The following is a 19,590-nucleotide window of genomic DNA, read 5'->3' as shown; positions in this document are numbered from 1 at the left end:
TCTAATGAATTCCAGTGATTTCCTTTGAACTATGTATTCAAAGTGTGATTATTGACTCACTGTTTGGTTCTTTTTAATGGAGAAAGTGAGTACAAAATGCCTCCAGTCTGCCATATTCATGTTTTCCAAGAAATAATTTGTAAAGGTTTTTAAATACTTTATGTAATTATAATGACTATGGGCATAAGAAGAAGAATTATGGAGAAGAATGGAGCGAAATAAAAGCTTCATTCACTCTGCTATGATATTTGAGTATATCTTGAGGTCAAATTGATCTGTGCTGCCTTGGCTGCCTGCTCTGACTACAGCTAATCCTGGGCAGGCTTTGCAGCTCCTACCACTTCCAGGCCTACAGCTGCAATCCCAAGCTTGCTCACCAAAACAAGTGTTTATTCATTGTATCTTCAGTAGATTTTATCTTATAAATATGAATTGTTTATATGCATTTCTAATATATCAAATGCTTTACTAGCTTTTTAATATCTTTATATCCATTTTCCCTGGACCATTAATTACTGTTCTTAACTGAGTCATTCTTAACTGGAAGAGATTTTGCCACCTAGGGGATACTTGGCAATATCTAGAGATATCGTCGGTTGTCGTAATTGGTGACAGCAGGGAATGCTACTGGCATTTAATAAGCAGAGGCAGAGATGCTTCTAAGCATCGTATTAGACAAAGGATGACCTCACACAAGAAAGAATTATACTTCCTAAGATGTGATGGTGCTAACAGTGAGAAACCCTGAGTTTAACATATGTGCTCAGAAGTCTAAAAATGATTCACTTTCTCAAACATTTGCTGCATATTTTTCTTCTGGTCAGAATGTGCACATTGGAAATTCTTCCTGAAGCATTTGTGTGAGCAGACCTATTCTATAGCTGTTAAATGATTAGCAGGGAGGTTGATAGATGGAGGTGAAGTCAGCCAAAACTTAACTGATGTTTAACAGCCAGGAAATACCCAACCTGGAAAAGTATTCATTCGTAGCATCACAAACCACTAAAGAAAAATGATATTTTACCTCTGAGAAAGTTAACAGCAAAAGTATAGTCTTTCTAATTAGTTTTTCTCTTGCAATCTAAATAAATGATAAGTAGAGAATAACAATCAGGTCATAAAATATCATTTAATTTTAAGAAATATCTTCATAAGGCTATTGACATAAAAGTGATTTGAGAAAGTGAAAGTTACATTTAGCACAGGATTTTGCATTTTTCAAAAGTATATGATATTGGAAAGACATATAACTACATATTTTTTTGAATTTGTTCTATGTAGCAAACTTTGCCCAGATCTCTTTAAGAACATTTCATAAATTTGGCATCATTACTAACTTCTCCATGTTAAGAAGATTTTCATAGAAGCAATATTTTCTTGTGTCTCTAAATGGGAGAGAGTGCGTCTCCCCACTAAATTACCATATTAAAGTGGACTGTTGAGCATTTATTTTCTTCAACCATTCTGTCTAAAATTCAGCCTGATGTATTAGCAGGAGTCCTCCTGCAAAATTGGTCAATGGGTAGTTATGCTTTTGTGTGTTTTTCACATCAAAAAACCCCGCAAGAACAAAAACAAAACAAACACAAAAGTGCTCAGGAAATATTTAATGAATAAATTGTTTTATTCAAGGGGATTGAGAATGGACCTTGTTCCACTGCTTATTTTTTTCTCTATTTTCAACATCTGCCTTGCTACTGGCTAATTAACCAGTAGAAAATTTAATGCTGTGCAGCTATTAAAATTATATTACAAATTATAATTATTAAGATAAACTTAACAGTTATAATAGTATGTATTAACAGTTATACTATTAACCATGGTTTATAAATATGTTTAATATTAAATAAAAATTTAAGAAAGAGGAAGCATCAGGAACCACTTTAAAGGTGAATTGTAAAAAATAATGTGATAATAACTTCACTCTGCTTTTCCTTTTCACTTCTTTTCTTGTCTCTCCTTTTCTTTCCACCTAAGCCTCACAAGAGTGAAGCTTCTTGTCTTTCTCTTCTTACTTACCAATCACAATGAATCACTGGCAGCCCTGGGAATGAAATCCCTCAATTTACACTCTTAGACTTCATAAACGTCCCTAAAACACTTCATCTCTCCTGCATTGTTAGCTATATAATGAAGAGTTCTACATTTATTAGACTATAAGTCTTATGTTTTCCCTTTGATTGCTGTCGCTCTAGGTGGCAACAAAAGTCATTCTAACTTCACTTATAAGAGCCAGGTTTGTTTGACACACACATTGTGAGTTTACTAAATTATTGCTTCTTCTCTCTCATTTATAATTTTGAGAATAATCTATGTTCTTGAAATTTATTGCTCCTGCATTTGCAGAGGCATAGAGAAATGCAGCAATTTATTCATAAAAAGCTTTATCATGTAAATGAATGATGGCAAGTCTCTGGTTCACAAGATGATTAGAGTAACAGAAAACACACAAATTCCAGCTTTATCCATACAACAGTTTTCAAGGCTATGTAGTTAGAAAAATATGATTGGAGGGTTGATCTGAGTTTAATGTATGAATTCACAGCCCCTGCAGGCTGTCCCTTACTCTACAGGAGTGAGGCCATCAACCTGCGACGTAGAAGCTACTAGGCCGGAGTACTTTTGTCTCTGCACACAAGAATGACTTGCTATCCGCTAATTTAGACAACCCATATACTTCCTTATTAGTGACTAGCTACATATTTTTGTATTGCTTCTGATTTGAATAAGTATATTGTGCATAACATTGTCCAATTATAGCAACCTTGACCTGGAGAGAAAGCTCATCTTCTCTAAAGAATACCTGTGAGGGAAAAATGAACTTCCTTCACAATATATATCACCCCATGAACAGAATGCTCCTCAAGCAGACATACAACTCCAGAAGAAAAATCAGACATTCTCTTAAGAAATCAAATGGCTCGAGAGCAAAAACTTTGATACCATTTAGATGACTGCCAGTATACTCCCTCCCCAGATAATCAAATGCAGATCTCTCTGATTAGTAAGCCTTGCCCACATACAAAGAGTGCCCCCATCAGGTTTTTGATGTTAGTTTGTTTTCATCTTAAATACATATTCAAAAGAGTATATACAAGTGCAATGTAAACAAGCAGACAGACAGCTTCAGAAGTCTTAAGAAATATAATATTACCATTACATTAAAAAGCTTTCTATGTGCTCTCTTCAAGCATATCCCTTATCCAGGGATTGCCACCACGTTGAACTTTGCAGTACTCATTCCCTTGCTCTTCTCTCTGGAGTGTATGATGTTCATATCTCTCAACAATATATTTTACAGTTGTCCCTGATTTTGAAGCTTGTACATACCATGTCATACTGTATAAGTTATTCTGACTCTTTCCCATCTGATATCATGTTTTTGAAATTCAATCCTGTGGATATATGCAATTATAGTCGATTTAGTTTTGCTGATGTACAGCATAGAATTTTATGAATACACTAAAATCTATGTATTCATATTCTTCCAGTGGGCATTTACATTGCTTGGTGGCAAATTTTCAAACTTTCTATTGTCTGAATATGTCATCATTTCACCCTCACATTTGAAAAATATTTAAATTTGGTATATGAGTCTAGCTTGGTAGGCTTAATCCTTTCTTATTCCCTTGTTTAAAAGTCAGCTCTCAGTGTAATTGCAATATGTGAATTATCTTTTCTCTCTGAATTATTTTGATATCTTCTGTGTGCCTTTGGTATTCTGCTGTTTCACTGTTATGCGTTTAGGTGTGCATTTATTTTCATTTATTTCACTTAAAATGTGTTGGTCTTTCTGTATTTGAAGTTTAATGTCTTCAAACATTGTGGAAAAACATTAATTATTATCTCTTTGACTATTTCCTTGACTCCTATTTTCTACTGTCTGTTGAGATTTTAATTACATATATATGAGGCCTTCACTCAATACACCACGTCTTCTAATTTATTTTTTATATTTTAATCTCTGTTTTTATTAGGCAGTATTCTAGATAATTTCTTCAATATTTTCCTTTCCAATTTAAAATATCCGTATAGTATTTGCATTAACTAGACATTTTTATCTAGAAGTAATAAAAACCAATGCCAACATTACCAAGCATATGACGCAGTCTTCTAGGAAAGTTTTGGAAATACCCTCTAGTATAATTGAACATTTTTTTCTCATTAGCTCACAAGACATTTTATTTCTCAAAAGTAATTGGTAATTTTTTTAAAGTGCTAACATTTTCAGCCATTCTAGGACATAGTATATGTTTACTGATACAATATTTTCTTCATTGATATTTCCTTTGCTAGTTCTTCTGCATCAGCATTTTGAGTAATATAAAAAGGTAGTCTGAGGCACTTTTTCATACTGGTTTAATTTAGATATGAATAATGTAAAGCGATGAATTGTAGGAAATCTCAAAAATAATTTCCCAAGTTTTGCAGTTAGTGCCAAGGACATTTTGCAAATGTACTTATAATTTCATATAGATACAAATAAAGAACTAAATTAAAAGAGAGCTAAAAGCTTACTTTCTTTGGAGTGCAAAACTTGCATACAGATTTTGGTTGTGTACAACTCTGTTTGTAGTGATAAATGAGAGTAGTCTTTATGATGGTAGAAAAAAATTTCCACACATAAAAGCAAAACCTTTCATAAGGCTTTGGTAAGAAATATATGATAAATCATCTTTAAAGTCTTATATGCCAATATTAAGCTTTAAGTTTTACAGAATAAAAGTCATAAATATCATCATTTCAGCTCCAGTCATATTTTTAATGAACGGATTTATATAGTGACAAAACAGAAGTTATGCTTGAGATGTAAATGTATTAAGTGAACATATCTCTACTGACATTCAACTTCTATGAGCTAGCGAACCTTTAAATACTAACAAATTTGCCAGTAGACACCTGACTCCCATTTATTTAATGTTTTATTATAGTTGTTATGTTGTATGTTATTATTTTTGAGAAACTAATGGAATTAGTTACTATGCAAGAGTTACTTATTTTGTTGTGGTTGTATTAAGCTCTTATAGGGAAAGAAAAAGCTCTGTAAAGTAGAATTGTTTAGTTGAAAAAGGATTTATGGTCAACTCTGTTTATGACCAAATCCTGGCACTTGCATTCATTAGCTGTATGGCTAGGAATCTTTTCTGCACTTAAGTGCCCTCATTTATAAAGTGGATATTATAATACATATGTCATAGAAGTATAGTGAGAGTAAGTTAAATAATGAATTTTAAACATCTAAAACAGTGTCTGATATCATACATTGAAAACGTACTATGTTTCAATTGTGATACCAGATGCTAAGATACAGAGAGGACAGACAGCTCCTAGCACATAATAGGTAAGTTCGTTTCCACCCATTTAGTGGTTCTTGGTCTTTATTCCATTTCAGATTCAGATCTGCGCTGCTTACTCAATAGCCAGTTCCCAGGTGTTTTTAAATTCTTGTTGCTTCCTCACCAGTGTTTTTTGTTTTTTTGTTTTTTGTATTTTTTATAAATGTGTTCCAGTTACTTTCCACTCCTTTTCCAACGGATGGGATAATGTACTTATGCATTCAGAAATCTACAGTTGCTTTCTCTTACGATGATTACACATGTAAACTTGCTGATCTAAGGGGGGGAGTGGGTGATGAGATTTAACAACAGGTGAGTTGCTACAATATACAAATCTCTATGATTGGCAGTTTACTGTGAGTACTGAGACTCCCGCCTTTTTTAATAGTCTTGCCTCCTTAAGGGATCCTAACAGTACAATGAGATGAAAATATTTAATAGTATAGACAAAGAAGCTACCTATGTTCCCAGAAGGCTTGTAATTCTCTCTTAACTCACAAACTCATTTTAATTATTTATTGTGCCTTCTCTTTCTCAATTTCCCCCAAGATGGTAACAAAACTAATTACATCTCATCATTTACTTTTGCAGTATATTAATTCTACTCTGGTTCAACAATATCTCAACAACACAAAGATGAGCGTATTACCTAAAAGAGTAAGAATGTAACTCTGTGCACCCAAGTTTTTGCACTGACTTTATATATAATTTGAAAGTTGTTGTCATTTAATGAGCTCCATTGTTAAATTATGATAAACTACTATTGTTGCTAACTTTAGTTCTTCTGGAATAGGTCATATTACTCTCATTGTATGGAAAGCTGTAGTTTACTTCCACTGGAAAAATTCTTGAGTCTCATTTTTCTCATTCATAAGATAATGGTAATGGTACCTGATTCATTGGGCTTATAGAATTAAGTACAATAAAATAAAAGCAATTACCCTAGTGCATTACTTACTATACACTAAATAGATGGTAATTTCACATGAATGAGAATATCTGAATAAAATCCCATTTACCTAAATTATGTATTAGATGAACTTTAGAATCATAGAATTTAGAAATAGGGCAGTATGTTGGGAATTCTGTACTCTGGTGATTTCCAACTGTGTTGTAGGACACATTGAGTTTATGAGGCTCTTGCATGAGAGGAGAACAAGCACTTGCTACCCTCTTTCACGTTATTCAACCAAAAGAATTGTAGATTTCATTCACATCATAATTTCATTACCTTATAGAGCACTTATTGGGCAGATTTGCCACATTCAATTCATGATACACCACATAATCTGAAACAACTAACCATCCCAACATAGCACCTTCTGAAGATGTTCATAGGTCATTATGGATGGATTTCTTAGTCACTGCCACAGTCCAGTCACAGTTATAGATATTGAATGCTTCAGAGAAGACTGAATATTCCAAAAGAAAGTATGTATAATATTGATAAGTATGTTGCCCAAAACAATGAAATTAAATTAGAAATCAACAAAGAAATAAATTTGTGAAATACACAAGCAATTGGAAATTACACATTTAAAATAACCCATAGGCTAAAAGATAAATCAGAGATAATTAGAAGACTGTCTTTAGCTGAATAAAAATAAAACCAAATATCAGAATTTATGGGGTCTGGCTGAAGCAGTGTTTAGAGGGAAATTTATAGCTATGATGCTTATTTTAGAAAAGAAGAAAGATCTTAAGTAAATTAATCTCAACTTCTACCTTAAGAAATAGAAAAAGAAGAGCAAATTAAATCCAAAGCATACAGATAAAGTAAATATAAAGATTAAAGCAGAAATTAATAAAAGAAAAAACAAAGTAAATACAGAAAATCAATGAAGCAAAATGTTGATTCTTTGAAAATGAAAACAAAGTTGGCAGCCTTGTAGCTAGATTGAACAAGAAATTAGGAGAGAGGATATTGCATAGTCAGGATTATCCAGAGAAACAGGACCACCAACAGGATATGCATGTGTGTATGCATATGTATACATACGTGTGTGTAGTATGTATGTATAAATATATACACGCATCTATATGCATACATATGTATACACACATATGTATCTACAGGGGCAGCTGTATAGAGAGATATTTATTTTAATGAATGGTTCACTTATTATTCTCAGAACTGGAATAAGACAAGGATACCCACTCTCACAACTTCTATTCAACATATTACTGAAAGTCTTAGCCAGAACAGACATTGATTTTGGCGAATAATTTATGGCTAAGTCCCCAAAAGCAACGCCAATCAGAAAGGAGAAAAAAAATGAAAGATGTGCAAATAGAAAAATAAGAAGTCAACCTATCTATCTTCACTGACAATATGATTCTATAAACAGGAAACCCTGAAGACTCCACCAAAAAGCTCCTAGAACTAATAAACGACTTTAGTAAAGTTTCAGGATACAAAGTCAATGTACAAAAATTAGTAGCATTTCTATACACAAATAACATCCAGGCTGAGAGTCAAATGAAGAACACCATTTCATTTAAAATGGCCAAAAGAAAGTGAAATACCTAGAAATATATCTAGGCAAGTAGGTGAAAGATCTCTACAAGGAGAACTACAAAGCATGGAGAAATGAAATCAGTGACAACACAAATAAATGAAAAAAACATTATTTATGGATTGAAATAATTAATATTGTTAAGATGGCCATACTGCCCAAAGTAATTTACAGATTCAATGCTATCCCTATCAAACTGCCAATGTCATTTTTTACAGAAGTAGAAGAAACTGTTCTAAAATTCATATGGAATCCAAAAAGAGCTTGAATAGCCAAAGCAATACTAAACAAAGGACAAATACCTGAGTTGATGTATACCCCATTTACTTTGATGTGATTATTATGCATTGCATGTCTGTATCAAAATATCTCATGTACCTCATAAATGTATACACCTACTATGTACCCACAAAGATTAAAATAAATACATTTATGGAAAGAACAAAGTCAGAGACCTCACATTACCCAGTATCAAACTATACTGTAAGGCTACAGTAACCAAAAAAGCATGGCACTGGTATAAAAACAGACACACAGACCAATGTGTCTTTTACAGAAGAGAAAACTCAGAAATAAAGTCACACACCTCCAATCATCTGATATTTGATGAGGCCAACAAAAACAAGCATGGGGAAAGGACTGCTTATTCAATAAATACTGCTGGGATACCTGGCTAGCCATATGCAGAAGAAGAATGAAACTGAACCACTACCATTTACTAAATATATAGAAATTACCTCAAGATGAATTAAAAATTTAAATGGAAGACCTCATACTATAAAAATCCTAAAAGAAAACCTAGGAAACACACTTTTTGACATTGACTTTGGCAAATAATTTATGGCTAAGTCCCCAAAAGCAACGCCAATGAAACAAAAAATTGACAAGTGGGAACTAATTAAACCAAAGAGCCAAACAGAGTAAACAGCTTACAGAATGGGACAAGATATTTGTAAATTATGCGTCTAACAAAGGTCTAATATCCAGAATCTTTAAGGAACTTAATAAGCAAAAATCAAATAACCCTATTAAAATGAGTAAAGGACATAAACAGACACTTCTCAAAAGGAGACATGAAAGTGGCCAACAAACTTGAAAAATTGCTCAGCATCAAAAATGATCAGAGAAATACAAATCAAAACCACAATGAGATACCATCTCACACCAGTCAGAATGGCTACTCTTAAAAGGTCAAAAAGTAACATATGCTGGCAATGCTGCAGAGAAAAAGGAATGCTTATACACCGTTGTTGGGAATGAAAATTTCTTCAGCCGCTGTGGAAAGCAGTTTGGAGATTTATCAAAGAACTTAAGAGAGGGCAATCCCATTACTGGATATATACCCAAAGGAATATAAATTATTCTACCAAAAAGACACATGCTCTCATATGTTCATCACAGTGCTATTCACAATAGCAAAGACATGCAATCAACCAAAGTGTCCATCAATGGTGGATTGGATTTTTTTAAATGTGGTACATATACATCATGGAATACTATGCAGCTATAAAAATGATAATATCATGTCCTTTATGGCAACATGAATGTAGCTGGAAGCCATTATGCTAAGCGAGTTAATGTAGAAACATAAAATTAAATAACATATGTTCTCACTTACAAGTGGGCGATAAGCACCATGCGTACATGGACATAAACATAGGAACAACAGAAAGAGCAAGCAACTAGAGCAGGGAGGGAGGAAGGGAGGCATGGATGAGAAAACCACCTATTGGGTACTATGCTCGCTACTTGGGTGATAGGATCCATACCCCAACCTCAGCACTGTGCAATACCTATATAATAAGTCCGCACATGTACCCCCTATATCTAGAATAAAAGTTGAATTTTTTTTTTAAAAAGCTTCACTTGAATGTGGAGGTGTAAGTCCAAAATCTGCCGGATAGGCAAATAGGCTGGAGATGCAGGCAAGTGTTATAGTCCGAATTCAAAGACAATCATCTGGCAAAGTTCCTTCTTACTCAGAAGAAGTCAATGTTTATTCTATTAAGGCCCTTCCCTGGTTAAATAATACCCACACACATTATGGAGGATAATCTGTTTCACTCAAAGTTCACCAATTTAAGTATTAATCTCTTCCAAAAATCAGTTTCACAAAATATCCAGAATAATGTTTAACCAAATATCTGGGTAGCATGCCCCAGACAAACTGACATATAAAATCAACCATCACAGACAAATTACCAAAGCCAGTGATAAAAAGAAGACATCACTATAGACTTCAAAGAAGATAAAAAGATTGTAAGAGAATACTATGAAAATTTTATGCCCAAAATTAGAACATCTAGATGAAATTGATTAATTCCCTAGAAAGACTCAAAATTGTTGAATCAGACTCAAGAAGAGATAGGAAATCTGAATATAACTACCACAAAAGATAGAATTTCTAATGAAAAAGCCCCACACACAAAGACCAAGCTCAGGTTACTTCAGTAATAAATTTTGCCAAGCTTTTAAAGAAAAATTAATATTAATTCACCACAAGCTCATCCAACAAATAGAAGAGAAGGATTCGTGACTACAAATTGAGACTTGACATACTAACTAAGAAAGAGTTTGTTTTGGTTCCAATCCATGTGATTCTTCAGTTTTTTCATTTTATTTCTCCATCACTTCCAATTTAACCATTGTCCCTGTGACAGTTGGTCTGTTGGATATTGGGGGTAGTCTCGGTCTGCCTAGATCATTGAAGCGTCTTGTCAACATGGTAGGTAAATTGATAATGAAAATGATTGTCTTTAGAGCTTGAATTCTCACTATGTGCTACACTCCTTGTTTGGCACTTTTAATGTATTATATTGAATATTATTATTTTAAGTACTATTAATTGCACCAGATTGTGAGGGCTGTGTTTCTGTTAATGCCAAGATTGAAAAAGAAGTTTGTCTTATGTGGGCTGTGCTTAATATTTTAAAAAATTAGGCTGATGTTCTTATTAAGATTTTATTTATGTATCATAAAATTTGTTATTAAAAGTATATAGTTCACCAGTTTTGGGTATATTCACAAGATTTTTCAACTGTCATCACTATTTCAAGAACATTTTAATAACCTGAAAGGAACACCTGTTAGCAACCACGCTCCATTTTTTCCTTGTCCCAGACTCTGACAATCACTAATCTATTTTTTAATCCCTATGAATTGCCTATTGTGAACTACCTTAGGACCCTTGTTGACAATGAATTGACCACAAATGTGTAAATTTACTTCTGAATTCTTACGTCTATTCCATTGATCTGTATGTCTATACTTATGTCAGTATCATACAGTTTTAATTACTGCAGCATTGCAGTAAATTTCAAAATCAGAAAGTATGACAATTCCAACTTTGTTCTTTTTTATTAAGATTGTCATGGGTATTCTGGGCCCCTTGCATTTCCATATGAAATTATGATCAGCTTATTCATTTCTGCAAAAATTGACAGCTGGAATTTTGGTAGGGCTTGCATTGTTTCTACAGATCGGTGTGAGCAGTATTGCCATCCTAACAATATTAAGTCTTCCACTCCATGAACATAGAATGCCTTTCCACGTATTTAGGTCTTTTTTTTCAAATCAGTATTATAGTTTTCATTGTATAAGCATTTTACTTATTTAGTTAAATTTAATCCTAAGTATTTATTCTACTGTTGCTACTGTAAATGGAATTGTTATCTTAATTTCATTTTCAATTTTTTTACTAGTTCATAGAAATACAACTGAGTTTTTGTATATTGAGCTTGTATTCTGAAACCTTGCTGAGCTCATTTATTATATCTAATAGTATTTTTGTGTGTATGTGTGGATTCTTTAGGATTTCCTATATAGCAGATGATGCAGTCTGCATTAGAGAGAGTTTTCTTTCTTTCTTTCCAATTTGGACGCCTTTTCCTCCTTTTGCTTGCCTAATTTTACTAGGTTATACTTTCAGCTCTATGTTGAATAGAAATGGTCATTGTCTTGTTTCTGATATTAGGAGAACAGATTGCAGTCTTTCATCTTTGACTATCATGTTGGCTGCAGGGATTTTTTATGCACTCTTTGTCAAGTTGAGGAAGTTTCTCTCTATTCCTAGTTTGTTGAGTTTTTTGTTTTCTTTTTTAAATCATGAAAAGGTGTGTTAGAGTTGGTGAAATTTCTTTCCACATCTATTAAGATGATTGTTCTTTATTCTATTTGTTTGGTGTATTACATCAATTTCTTTTAGAATGTTAAGCCAATCTTGATTTCCTGGGATATATACCATTTGGTCTTGTCATATTATTATTTTTGTATTACTAGATTTTGTTAGTATTTTTTGAGGATTTTTGAATACATAGTCACATGAGATATTGGTCTGTAGTTTTCTTTTCCTATAATTTTTAAAATCTGGTTTAGTATTATAGAATGAGACAGGTAGCACTTCATCTGTTTCTACTTTACAAACTATTTTTTAAAAGATTCATGGTAATTCTGTTTTTAAATCTTTAGTGAAATTCACCAGTGAAGTCACTGGATCTGGGGTTTTCCTTGTGGGATATCTTTATGACTAAATAAATCTCTTTCTTTATTACAGGTCTATTCAGATTTCCATGTGTTATTTGTAATTCTAAAGGCAACCTTTGTGGTATGTGGCATGCTGACTATATCCTCCTTTTAAAAAGAGGGAAAGAAAGGTTAAGTTTCTTGCCCAAGTTTTTGAAGGTAATAAGTGGCAAAGCTAGGTTTCTGGTCAATCTGCCTCCAAGATGCACGTCAGTTTTTGAATCACACACACTTCCACAGACACTGATTAAAATTATATATTCCCTTTGATATAGCATTGGCACAGACTTATATGGCACTAAAGCCTTGAGAGAAATCCGGGTGCTTTGAAGTAAATGTCTACTGGAAAACCAAACTCCAGGGAGTATCTTGGTGCAGATTGTGGACATCTTGTTAAAAGATTTAATTTAAGCCATTTTTGTTCATCTCTCCTCCATCTGGAAGTAATATTTTGGTAATGTTTTTATTTGCATGTTATCTAATGATTTATTTTTACTTTATATGGAATGGGCAAACTTTGAATTCCTCCTGCTAAAGAAAATTATATTTTTCTGCTACATTTATTTCTCTTTCTGAGACACTTGTTTTTATAAGGCAGATTTCTGGACTTTGACTATGAAGAATCCAGAGATTAGGTGGCACACAAGAAAAGTGTTACAGAAAAAAGAGAAAAGTATTTTTTAAAAATCATGCAGGGTAAAGTTTGTGGGTATTTTAAGGTGATGGTTTGAGAGGTAAGAGCTGAGGAAAGGTAAATTGATGAGGAAAAGTGGTTATGATTATTTGAAACCCCTCTTATGTTTCCTGATAAATAGAAGTTAATGATTCTTTTTTTGCCAAATAGACTAAGTGTATTTAGTTACAAGGCTAGTCCATGTTTGAACCATGAGGGTCCCAACTTATATTAGTACCACACTCTTATCCCACAATAAGGATGTATGTGACTTTGCTTTTGTACATGTGCCAACCTTATATAAAAGGTGATAGTGGACTTGAATCTAGTTTGCATGGAACTAGATTGATTTAATCACTCATTAAGTTGATAGATTATTTTGAGCCAATTTTGTTCGAAGCCCTGCAGTAGATTATGGGTGAGTAAGATAGTCATTATCTCTGTCTTTATGTAATTTATAGAAGGGAGACTGATATTTAATGGTTATTATATATGATATATATTTAGTGGTTGCACACACACGGATGCTTACAATTTATGGTAAGTCCTATGAAGGGAAAGAAAAAAGGAATTATGGGAGATAAACATACTAGATGCAAGCTAAGTGGATGGGAATGGTCAAGAAAACTACCTGCGAGGTAGTGATTTCAAGCTAAGACCTGAAATCTGAGTAGGAGTAACTAAGGTGATTGAAATGGTTTGGTTCTGTGTCCCCACCCAAATCTCATCTTGAAGTGTACTCTCATAATTCCCACATGTTGTTGGAGGGACCCGGTGGGAGATAATTGAATCGTGGGGGCGGTTCTCCCCATACTGTTCCCATGGTAATGAATAAGTCTCAGGAGATCTGATGGTTTGATCAGGGGTTTCTGTTTTTTCATTTTCCTCATTCTCTCTTTGGCTGCTGACATCCATGTAAGATGTGACTTGCTCCTCCTTGCCTTCTGCCATGATTGTGAGGCTTCCCCAGCCACGTGGAACTGTAAGTCCAATTAAACCTTATCTTTTGTAAATTGTCCACTCTCGAGTATGTCTTTATCAGCAGCCAGAAAACAGATTAATATGGTGATGAATGTTGCAGTCAAAAGATTCTGCATGTGGACAAGTCCAAAACTGGGAAAGAGTTGGGCTCTTTTGAGTAATTAAAATCACCATGTAAAAATATACAACTGAAGAAGTAGGCAAGGATGAGATCACACAGATAGTGTTAATAACTTTAAAACTATGTTATCTTGCGTTCACATGGGAGTTAGTCATAGGTACATTTGGGAACTAATTTCTTCATCTTTCTCTGACTGGAATTTTCAGACATTCAAGAGCAAAATATAAGTATTTCAGAAGACCAAGTTTAAGAAACATCTAGATTTTGAGAGTACTCACTCTCAGGAGCATATGTACAGATTTGCTAAGTGGTAAGACAGGTAACACTGAAAAATTTACATTGTGTAGTTGGCTGTCCACTAATCCAACAGTGTGCAACTGAGACTAGCTAGACAAGGCTACAGGTCTTTGGCTAGAAGATAGTTGTTTTGTTTTGTTTTTATTCCTGGATCAGTATATCATCTACTGCAGTGCTCTATGCATTTTCCTCATTCAATTAGACACAGTGTTCTCAGTTTCAAGATACAGAAGGTGAGGTTCATGTAGATGGAGTGGTCTTCTTATGGTTGATGGGAGGGTTGATATAATACCTTATTGTATCAACAATTGTAAGGTATTGTATGAATACCTTATTAAAGCTTTTATATCTAGAAAATTAAAAGCTCTTGTATCTAGAAAATCCTATTCAATCAATATTTAAAAACTACTAATCATTTATTCACTAAAACTAATAATGTATTAATAACTAATAGTCATTACCTTATTAATTTTTCCCAAACATTAAATATTCAATCAATTAGAAATACTTGTGAAATGAGACTATACTCAAGAACATCTAGACATTTTCACACATCTTTCACAGCTATAATATATATATTATGTAACATAACATGTGTAGAAAGAAAAAATGAAAAGCATATTTTATTTTGGTGAAAGTTTAAAAAATCAATACCTAACTGAAAGCTAGCAAAATGCCCAGTTCCTAATATATTCTGTGACTCATAATCTTAAGAAGGTTCCATTTTTAACCACGTGCAGGTTCAAAGCGTAAGTAGCAACATAAAACTTACGCTTTTGCATTTCACGAACCATGTATAAAACAGTTAGCTAAGTTAAAAATAGTTAATTTTAGGTTTTATTGTATCATCTAACATCCATGCATGGGAAAAATAAGGGTTTGGAGTATTATATTTCTTTATATTCTCTTGTTTATGGATTACATATTTTTCAATAAGCATATTTGAAATAGAACTATAGGAGAAATTGAAAGAAACAAAAACAGTGTATCCAAGTTGGCAACTAGAACATCAATGGATGGCTTTTAAACTTCTAAGACACAGTCTGGAGCAATAACAGTATTGATCAGTATTCATCATAGTACTCAAGAAAAGCTAAAGGTGTCCAGGTTGTGATATAGATAGATATCAGACCTAACCCTTAATCTAATATTTCTGAGACATGTACCCATTGTCTTGTGAACATGTGGCTGGATGAATCCATCTTTGTTAGTTGGCTTTGGTTTTTCATAACTTAGAAAGTGAAAGACAAGCCTAAGTAATATGCACGCCATGATGCTAGACAATGGAGCACATCCTTGTGAGGGAGTTGCATTGCCTGAAGAGAGGTGACCATGACCACATGTGAGGTGAATTTAGTGCTACATAATTTAGGAGTCCTTCTTAAAACATCTTGAAGTGTCTCTACCAGGGCTTTAAAAAGTTTCTTAATAGAGGAAAATTTGCTGTATTTGCAAAAAAGGATGGCCCTTTTCTATACTTTAATTTTGGATCCACTGAGTGCTACCAACTGAGAGAGTCGGCGTTTTAAAATATTTAATGAGTATTTTTAACTGACACACAATTATACATATTTATTGGGTACAGGGTGATATTTCAATACATGTGTACAATGTGCAATAATCAAATAAAGGTATATATCCAAAAAAACTGTATCAATATGTTGAAAAGATACTTATGTTCATTGCAGCATTATTCACAATAGCCAACATGTGGAATCAACCTAAATGTTCATCAATAGGTGAATAGATAAAGAAAATGTGGTACTGACGCATAATGGAATACTATTCAGCCATAAAAAGAATGAAGTCCTGTTATTCACAGCAACAGGGATGAGCCTGGAGGACATTATGTTAAGTGAAATAAATCAGATACAGAAAGATAAATACTGCATGTTCTCACACATACGTGGAAGGGAGCAGTTTTAAAGGAAAAGTTATACTACAATTTGGCTTTCATTACTGATATGTGTATGCCAGGGAGAGAGAAAACAAGTAATTGCAAATGCAAACACCCTGACCAAGAGAAAACTGCAGTGGATCTTTCCAGCACCCCTGAACATTTTGGATGAGAAGTTTTTTGGAGAATTTCATGAGAGCCATGGACTCACTTGCCAGAAAAATTCATGCTCTAGGGGCAACCATTAGTTTATTCGGTAAAATCTGCATGTAATTTCAGGGGATCATTGACCCTTTTATGTGTTTAAATAAGCCCTTGTCTCCCAAGTTAAGAACTCTTGGACTAAATAATTATCACATTAGAATGTAATTGTGAAAAAAAAAAAAAAAAAAAAAAAAAACAGGCTTTCAGAACTCAGCATTGATAAGGAAACTGGGCTCCAGAAATAGATCTGCTTACCTGTAAGTAGTGGCCCAAATCCACTGATTTTTGCCTACAGATGCAAATTGGTTAGCTAATCAAAGCTGCCTTTTTCCTATAGACTACCTTTAGAATTATTTCCCAGCTTCCAGGCTAACTGGGTCCCTTCAGTTTTCCACAGACCTCCATATTTTCCACATTTTCACAACAGGTTTCTGTGGCACCCTGTCGTGTTTGGAATATAAACCAAACTCCGTCCATGTCCCAGTCGTGTCTGCTTCTTCTAGTTCTTGTCTGTTTCCCATATCCCCTGCTGTAACTCCCTCCTTCCTGCATGATGCTTTAGTTATAGAAACACTGCACACCTTCTTGAACATGTCAGGCTTGTTCCTGCCTAAGAACTTTGATCCTTGCTGATCTTAATGCCTGGAATGTTCTTCTCCTAGACTCAAGATGACTCCACCCCACTTTACTCAAGTCTCTGCTCCAGTGTTAACTATTCACAGAGCCTTTCCTTGACACCTGAAACAGGCATCACCCTCACTCCATCAATATTTTCCTCACCTTGGTTTTTCTTTATAATACTTATAACTCTCTGATAACTATCTGGCTCATTTGCTAATTGTATTGCATTCCAGTATAACATGCAATTCAAAAAAGTGAGAGGTATTAACTGCTGTATTTTGAGCATCTCAAACAGAGTCTATCACATTGGAGGTTCTTAATGTATATATCTTGAAAAAATAAATGTATGATGAATGAATACATCCATAGTAACTACTGTAATGGCCAATATTAATTACATAAATTAATTTGAGGGAGGATACTAATTTCCCATTTGGAGTGATAGTTACACTTTAAGTTATAAGTATAACTTTATGTACTTATAACTTATACATATAAGTTATTCTGGATATTTCATTGAATTATTACTCAATAGAGAACAAAGAACAATATCATTAAAGTTTGTTGTTATCAGAAAATGTCAGAATGCATGCAGCTTTTTTTGGTAAGATTAAAGAATCCACATTTACAACTCAGATGGATTATCTGATGCTTCTTCAGCAAAGGAAGGGTCAAGGTTGTCTTAGGCTGAAAAATATTAGTTTACGTAATTCCAAATATCAATTGTCTGCTCAAATCCACATGGAATTTAATGATTGAAGGCATAGGGAAGCTCATTTTGTTACACTTCCAATTTAAGTGAGGGAATTATCTTATATGGGTGCCTTTCTCGTATAATCAACAATCTCTAAAACCTCGTTTCTTACAAGTAATCCATTTTGTTTTATTTTTATGAATTTATTTTATTTACATTATAATGTTACATAAATGCATTATCTGTGCTCATATTCACATATTCATTTTTTAAAATATCCTTTATGTTGTTGATTTCCAATTCTCCCAACGTAGTCAGTACCTGCCTGGTAACCCAAATCACTAAATATGTGTGTATGTATTTGTTAGACACACACACACACACACACGCACACACCATGGAAGCCCTTGTTAAAAACCTAATATATATTCTTGCATATTTATTTGTGCCCCCCCACACATGTATAAAACTATATATATAGTGTGTGTATGTGTGTGTGTGTGTGTGTATGTATATATATATAACAACACACAACTTACATACATTCATTCACAAATAATGAATGTGGCTGGGCTTTTTTGGGGGGTTATTTTTAAAAAATGAAATATTATCCTACACATTTTCCTGCATTTGTAGTTTCTCAGATTAGATTACCTTGTGGAAATTCTTCCAGTCACCTTGTGTAACTCTAATTCGTTATTTTAATATCTACATAATATTCTATAGTATGGTATATCACAAGTCATATGACTACCTCCAAATGAATGACCATTCACTTTGTTTCTTTTTTTTTTTTCTTCAAATTACATCCAAGACATCCTCGGGAATTCTAGAGCATTTTGTACCTATGAGATAGATTCCTCTGAATTAGTGTGCTAATAAGTGAGGGTTGTATCTTTCTATATTAATAAGTATCATTAGATAGCTTTCCAAAAAGATTTTAGTGAATTGTATATCTATTCTATTTTGAAAGTTTCCTTTTGATTTGTATTTCCACCAAGAGCTGACATTACTGATTATTTAATTGTTTGATGAGTGTAAAGTGATATCCATATTGCTTTAACTTGCATATTCCTGACTACTAATGAGTCTGAACATGCTTGCAGACTGTTTAGATTTACTTTTTTGTGAATACCCTATACATATCCTCTCACTATATTTTTATCTATTGAATTGGTTTTTATTAGCATCAGTAGGAGACCTTGGACATTACAGATATTAATCTTTTGTCTGTTATCTGTATTTTAAAAATATATTCCAACACACTTCTGATGCTACCAAAATGGCATAGCCCCATTTATCTCATATCCTCCACCTTACAACTTAAAAACCCTGCACAAAACATTTCAAACAAGCATCAAGTGACTCTGAAAGGTGGAATAAAGAAGGTAAACTACAGAGGGATTTGGGACTTAAGGAACAACATGACAGTGAGTTTTGGGGGTTTTCTTATTGCCTCCCCTATATCCCAGATAGGGCACTGCAGACATTGCCAATCCAGAACTGTCAACAAAAAAGACAAAAATCTTCCAAGGAAAACCTATTGCCCAAAGCCAAAAGAGAAGGAACAGCTTGGCCTAATGACAGAAAAGCTTTTTGCGATAGGTGTCCTATTCTAGCCAAACATGAAAAGACAAAGGCCAATAACCTCTTCTCCCCTTCCCTCCTACCACTTAGTTTTATTAGGGAGGACTGGGGATATGATCTCACATCCCCTGTGTTGCTGAAG

The 19,590-nt window shown here is 33.7% G+C and overlaps 1 protein-coding gene across 1 annotated transcript in view; it reads left to right on the top strand.

The window, feature by feature from the left end:
• The window catches only part of LOC117078422 (melanoma-associated antigen C3-like), a 140,677-nt gene that overhangs the window by 106,806 nt on the left and 14,281 nt on the right, over positions 1-19,590 (top strand). The window contains 1 exon segment of the mRNA XM_033201982.1: positions 2,546-2,616. Within this exon segment, the coding sequence (XP_033057873.1) occupies positions 2,546-2,616 (71 nt within the window).

This window comes from Trachypithecus francoisi, unplaced genomic scaffold (assembly GCF_009764315.1).
Source record: "Trachypithecus francoisi isolate TF-2019V2 unplaced genomic scaffold, Tfra_2.0 Lachesis_group6, whole genome shotgun sequence".
Classification (NCBI taxonomy): domain Eukaryota; kingdom Metazoa; phylum Chordata; class Mammalia; order Primates; family Cercopithecidae; genus Trachypithecus; species Trachypithecus francoisi.
This window is presented reverse-complemented; position numbering and strand designations above follow the sequence as displayed.